The sequence below is a fragment of the Microtus ochrogaster genome, unplaced genomic scaffold (assembly GCF_000317375.1).
Source record: "Microtus ochrogaster isolate Prairie Vole_2 unplaced genomic scaffold, MicOch1.0 UNK89, whole genome shotgun sequence".
NCBI lineage: Eukaryota > Metazoa > Chordata > Mammalia > Rodentia > Cricetidae > Microtus > Microtus ochrogaster.
Genome location: NW_004949187.1, coordinates 1,377,413 through 1,384,258, shown reverse-complemented (window position 1 = coordinate 1,384,258; position 6,846 = coordinate 1,377,413). Strand labels below are relative to the sequence as shown.

The window sequence follows — 6,846 nt, the reverse complement described above, 5'->3', positions numbered from 1 at the left end:
GAGGCCGCGGGAGGCCCGGAGCGCAGCCATGGTGAGCGCCCGGGTGCGGGGCGGGCGACCGCTCAGGTCGCGGGGACCGCGGCGGAGCCTCTGCAGCTGCGCGCGGGCTCCCCGAGGACGCGGTGGCCGGGTGCGGGCCGCGGCGGGGCGATGCGCGCCCGCTTTGTTTCCCTGCCTTTCAGGTTCATGGGAAACCGTTTCTAAAATCCACGATTTTGTCCCCATCCGATGACTGTCAGTTGCGATCCTTCAGTTCCCAGGTCGTCCTCACACTGCCGAATTTACCGGATCGGGCGACCCCCGGGTCCTCTGAGAAACACGGAATGGAGACGTGTGGCCGTTTGTGATGCGCTGGGACTATTTCTGTGTTCTCTGCGCTTCCATTGGACCTCGAGTATTTATGCAGTATTCTGTGTGGTTCTGTTCTGTTCTGTTCTGTTCTGTTCTGTTCTGTTCTGTTCTGTTCTGTTCTGTTCTGTTCTGTTCTGTTCTCTTTCGTTTGTTCTCTCACCTGCAGTGTGTTTTGAGATCAGGTAATAGGAAACATGAAGTTTTGGGGATTGTTTCTTAACCCGGGTTTGGTGGAGCACGCCTTTAATCCCAGCACTCGGAAGCAGGCGGATCTCCGTGAGTTCAAGGCCAGCATGGTCTACCGACTGAGTTTCAGGACAACCACGGCTACACACAGGAGCCAAGTCGAAAAAGAAAAAAAAAAAGAGAGAGAATTGTTTCTAGTTTTGTGTAAAATGTTGTGATAATTTCATGGCAATTTCACTGTATCTATATTATTACTTTGACTCATTTTTGCAATACTGATGCTCCTATCCATAGTCATGGTAGGTGTTTCTTCTTCTAACATCTTGTTTAATTTCTTTCTTAATTTTTTTTGCCTTTTTTATTGAAAAAGATTCATGCATTATATTCTGATCACACCTTTTGTCACTCCCAACTCCTCCCCAAACTGCCCCACTGCCCCACCTCCCTACCCACCCACCTTCACACCCTTTCTTTCTCTCTCTTTGTAATTGCTGACCATGTATCTCTGCGAGATAGTTCGTTATCCACTAGGAGAAAATGTATTGGGCATTGCCTGTTGATTTCGTACCCTCCTGCCTTCCTAAATAGTTTATAATCTCAAAAGGCCTTTTTGGTGTTTTGTTGTTGTTTGTTTGTTTGGTTGGTTGGTTTTTTGAGACAGGGTTTCTCTGGTCCTGGAACTAGCTCTTGTATACTAGGCTTTAGACAAGACTGGCCTCGAACTCACAGAGATCTGCCTGCCTCTGCCTCCCAAGTGCTTTTTTAAAGACATGTATTTATTTTATTTATTTGAGTGCTCTATCTGCATGTATGACTTTTATGCCAGAAGAGGGCATCAGATCCCACTAGAGATAGTTGTGAACCACCATGTATGTGGTTGCTGGAAATTGAACTCTGGACCTCTGGAAGAGCAGCCAGTACTCTTAACCTCTAAAACATCTCTCCAGGGCCTGTTGTAATCTTTTGATCTGTTCGAGATTTTGTTGGATATGTTGCTTTTTACACAGAGAATATAACTGTGTACCCCAGCTGGCCTGGAACTCTAATCCTCTATCTTAGCCTCCCATGTGCTGTGATTCCTGGTGTATACTATAGTACCTGGTTATGATTTTCTGTGTATTGAAACAGGAATAGTTTCACTTTCTTTCTGATTCATATACTGTTATTGCTTTTATTTGCATAATTGCTCAAGCTAATTTAGTACTATATTCAAGAAGAGTCATGAGTAGTAACCTAGTAATTCTTTCTGATCATTGAGAAAATGCTTTCTGTTTTTTTCCTTAGTTAGCATGTTGTTACTAGTCATGTGTTTGTCATGAAAACCTTTATTATCTTAATGTATGCTTCCCGTTTCTACTAGATTCTGAGCTTTGAGCATGATGTGGAATAGAACATTATCAAAGGCTCTCTTGCTTCTAATGTCTATTAGCTTTTTAATTCTTGATTTTGTATGGCAATCTACTTCTGCAAATCTAAAAGAAACTTTACACATCGAAAGATACTTGACAATGATTTGTCAAAACACTTAACTGTCATCATTCCCATTTCAGTGTATAATTTGACTCTTCATGGGAAAGGGAAATGTGTGCATGTTTCCAAGTCAATATTAGTTTGTCCTGGAATGTGTTAAGTTGATTTCTGCCATTAATGTGTGTACTGGCTCATTTTATGTCAGCTTACTACCAGCTACAGTCATTTGGGAAGTGGGACCCTCAACTGAGAGAATACCTTCATCATGTTGGCCTGTGGGCAAGCCTGTGCTACATTTTCTTGATTGATACAGGAGGACCCATATTACTGAAATTTTTGAGAATTTCTTATAGGCATTCAATGTTTTTTTATCATATTTACTTTTCGCTTCTCCCAACTCCAGATTTATCCCCAGTCCCTACCTCTTCCCAATTTCCTGTCTGGCTTAGTCTCTCTTTCAACATTACATTAAATTTGGTAAAGTTTTCTTTTCATCTATTTATATTATCATATATTCATACTACAAAACAATTCCCTTTATTTCCTAGAATAGTTTCACAACTACAGGTCTTACAAGTCCGCAGCACATGGTGTGTGCATCATGCATAATTTCTTAGGTGAGAACTAGGGATCAAAATTAGGTCTTTATGCTAATCTGTCTTCTTGGCCCTGGGTTTCTTAATATTTTTTCCAGATTAAACATTTTGAAAGTTGACAGTTTTCATCTGATACAATGTAAGAAAGCATTTCACAGTATATTTGGGTTTGGGAGGTATTGTTTTTGTTAGTTTGGTTAGTTACTGTGTGTGTGTGTGTGTGTGTGTGTGTGTGTGTGTGTGTGTGTGTGTGTGTTTGGATTTGCTAATGTTTTATCACCTAATATGTGATGTGTTTTGGAAAATATTCCATCTGATGCTGAGAAGAATGTGTGTTCTGCAGTTGTTTGATGAACTGTTCTGTAAATGCTGTTAAGTGCATTTGATCTATGCTGCAGTTTAACACTGAAGTTCCTTGGTTGATTTTTCTTCTGGGTGACCTATTTGTGCTATCAGGGTATTGACACCACAAGCTGTTATTTTGTCTAAACCCTTTTGCCCAGTGCTGTTTGTCTGTAAGATACTCAGTTCATCTATATTTACATGGGACATTCCTTATGGACTTCCTCTTTACTTATATGTAGGGATCTTCTGATAAAAGAAATTCTGGGTTAGTAGTCAACTAGATAAAGATGTGTTGAGAAATAATTATATTTTCTAAATATATCTGTCAGTAAGCCTCTTCTAACAATGCCATTCCCCTCGTTTCTATTTCTCTTAGCCTTTTTGAGGAAAAGCTAAAGTCTTTTCACATTATCATAGTAGATTATCCTTCATAGGGCTTTCAAACTATTTGATTGCCAATAAGATGTCAAGTACAAGACTTCTCAAGTTTTCTTTGTGCAAACAAAGATGTGCAGCTTCTTAAGGAAGAAGTTGAGAGATGAAGTGTTTGTTCTGTATTATCCGTCAGACCAGCTCCTTGGGAACTAATCCTCCAGAGCATATTTTCATTCTAATCAAGTAGGATCCTTCTGATAAGCATGTCAGAAGCTTGCGGACATTTAGAGGGACAGTGGGAGCTAAATAAGTAGCATATTGCTGTCTTAAACTGAAACAGTGAGCCCCTTTCCACAGGTAGGCTAGTGAGGTCCATCCAAAATGCCAGTACCCAGACCCCAGGGAAAATTGAAAATGTATCTTTTTTATATGTATGCTTACAGATCTTTACACAGGTACACATGCACATGTGTATACTTATGCATGTGGAGGATAGAGAACAACCTTGGGTCATTCCTTGGAAATGACCTTTTGAGAAAGGACCTTCTTTTGCCTGAAGCTTACCAAGTACACTAGACTGCCTGGCCAGTGTGCACCAGGGAGCCACCTGTCTCCACCTGTAATCTCCAGTGCTGTGTTCCACCATGTCCAGCAATTTTACGTGTACTTGTGGGGGTTCAAACTCAGGCCCTCATGCTTGAGAGTCAAGCCCTGTTCCAAGCCCTGTTCTAAGAATAGTCTCCATATAGCTGGTGTTAACTCTGTTATAGATACTGACTAGTGGGATATTTTTATAAGACAGAGCCTCACTATGTAAGGCTGACCTCAAGGAGACCTGCCTGCCTCTGCCTCCCAAGTGCTGGGAATAAGGCATGTACTGCTATGCCTGGCCTAGTAGGATTTTTTTTATGAGAGGTGTAAAGAACCATTATACAGACTTTACTGGATGACCAAACAGCATACCAGGCATCTGCTGCTTTTCCTTTATAATATACTTTCAACCTAGCATTGGAATGATATTGTTAGAGTGTGGGCATTGACCAGAACGCTGATGAGCACTACCTGGGTTTAACAGTTAGACAGTACACCATTCTGTAAACACTGTGCGCACGAGCAGAGTGCTCCAGTATGTCTCACCCCTCCTCATTTTTCAGGGGTCTGTATCCTTCGAGGATGTGGCTGTGAACTTCACCTCAGAGGAGTGGGCTTTACTGAATTCTTCTCAAAAGAAGCTACACAGAGATGTGATGCAGGAAACCTTCAGGAACCTGGCTGCCGTAGGTAAGGTGGAAATCATTGCCTCGTTTAGTCCACGAGAATCAGATCAGTGTTTGCTGGTCAGTGCAGCTCCATGATTCATACAGAAACAGAAATTCTGATGAATAAACCAGTCATGGTGATGTTGTAGAATCTAATACTTTCCTATAGTGCTGGATTAACTCAAAGTGATTTTTCTGGGTCTTCATTCCAGCAAAAAAGCAGGAAGATCAGACCCTTGAAGATGATTATGAAAATTTAAGGAAAATTCTTCCCACTGAAGTTCAGACTGGATACAGTCTATGTGAGAATCAAGAATATGCCGAGAAACAAGGCACTTACAAGGACTGTTGGAAAGTCTATAGTCCTCCACAGTGCTTTCTGGAACATCTGAAGACTCACACAGAAGAGGAACCTTCGAATGTAAGCAAACTGAGGACGGTTTTAGTGGACACCGTGATGTTCATGGCCATGAAGGAATGCATGTTAAAGAAAAACTTTGTGTTTTAAAGCAGGGTGGGAAAGTTTTTTTTTTTTTTTTGTGCTTTGTCACTGTGGCTCTTCTGGGACACAGATCCTTCATGAATTGTTAGGGCATTCTGTTCAGCACAAGCGAGATGGGCCTCCCATCCTAAAGTGGCCTGACACCGCCCTCTAGTGGGGATTATAAACAACAGCAGGACAGTATGTTCAATTCATCCTCGGACACTAGAGTGGTTTCGGGGCTCCCCATAACATGGCAAACAAACCACAACAGATTATCCTGACGAAGATAATCCTAACACACAAGGGTGGGAGCTGGCAGCCCACGCTGGGCACCCACCCTGGCCAGCTGCACCCCTTCTCAGTCTCTGGCTTCTGCACATCCTAAGGAGGGGCTGTACTGTGGAGGGAGCTAACAGTCGCCTCAGAGTCTGGGCAGACTGCCTGCCGGTGCCAGGATGATGCCAAAGACGTAGAAAAGTCCCAGAAGGAGGTTGAGCTTGGCTGTCCTCTGGGGTAGCTTGTTGAAAGCCTGGCTGCGGAACTGCCTCTCAAGGGAGAAGGCCACGGGGATGGTGAGCAGGGGCAGCGCCAGGCTGATGCTGCAGTGCGTGGCCAGGATGCTGAAGATCAGGTAGGGCAGAAAGAGCAGCGTGGTGTAGAGCACGTAGGAGAGGGTGGGCCCGATGAGGATGGCCAGAGTGACAATGCCGGCCTCCTGGTCAGACTCCATGTCCCTGCTGTTGTTGGAATGGAGAATGGCCTCCGTGCTGAGGGCCAGAGGGATGGCATAGACTAGAGGGAAGATGGCCAAGGACCCCACCTGGACAGCCAGGGGGCCGAAAGTGATGAGGATGATGAGGTCTCCCAGTGCCACATACTTGATTCCAATTCCTCCACTGCAAAAGGCATGGCTTTCTTCTTTCTCTTTTCCATCTCTCTCTTCCCAGCAGCTAGAGATGTGCAGTTCGCTTTGACTCTAACAGAACTATCTGGGAAAGATTTTTTGACTCTTGCTGGTATCCAACAGCATGTAACACGTGATGGACATGGGCCATATATATGTAAAGTATGTGGTAAAGCCTTTCACTCTTCTGGTTCTTTCTTGACACACGAAAGAACACATACTGGAGACCAGCTTTATACATGTAAGCAGTGTGGTAAGACCTTCACTTATTCCAGTGGCCTTCGCCGCCATGAAAGGACCCATAGTGGAGAGAAACCCTATAAATGCAAGCAATTTCTGAAAGTCTTTCCTTCCTTGAATAAGATTGAGAGTCATGAACAGACTCCTAATGGAGTAGAATACATATGTAATCAATGTGGGGTAGCCTTCAGAGATCACAGTTCCCTTCAATGCCATGAAAAGATTCACAATGTGGAGAAACCCTATGTATACAAGCAATGTGGAAAAGCATTCACTTGTTCTAATGCCTTGCGAAGACACGAACAAATTCATACTGGGGTGAAACCCTATGAATGTAAGGTATGTGGGAAAGCCTTCATTGATTGCAGTTCTCTTCAATGTCATGAAAGGATTCATAGTGGAGAGAAGCCCTATGCATGCAAGCAATGTGGGAAAAACTTCATGCATCACAATGCTCTTAGATACCATGAACAGATTCACAGTGGAGAATGTTGTAATAGGAGTGGTGGAGCTGCGTCCCCAGCACCCCAGCCACTTGGCTAGCTTATGCCCCGAAATAATTATACGGACACTGTATTCATTTAATCACTGCTTGGCCATTTCTATCTAGCCTCTTCTAGGCTAACTCTCGCACCT

General features: G+C 43.4%; 2 protein-coding genes across 2 annotated transcripts in view; both read left to right on the top strand.

Annotated features, from left to right (window-relative positions):
* Nucleotides 1–6: 6 nt before the first annotated feature.
* Nucleotides 7–5,104, top strand: LOC101991533 (zinc finger protein 124-like). The gene is made up of 3 exons (XM_013355063.2): nt 7–31; nt 4,478–4,604; nt 4,795–5,104. Exons 1-3 carry the CDS (start codon nt 29–31, stop codon nt 5,088–5,090), a joined length of 426 nt encoding a protein of 141 aa, XP_013210517.2. The 5' UTR covers nt 7–28; the 3' UTR covers nt 5,091–5,104.
* Nucleotides 5,105–5,970: 866 nt separating this feature from the next.
* LOC113455702 (zinc finger protein 14-like) overlaps nt 5,971–6,846 on the top strand; it is a 6,768-nt gene continuing 5,892 nt past the window's right edge. Inside the window, exon 1 of the mRNA XM_026777891.1 lies at nt 5,971–6,703. Coding sequence (XP_026633692.1) covers nt 5,974–6,703 — 730 coding nt within the window. The 5' untranslated portion in view covers nt 5,971–5,973. The remainder of the gene's footprint in view (nt 6,704–6,846) is intronic.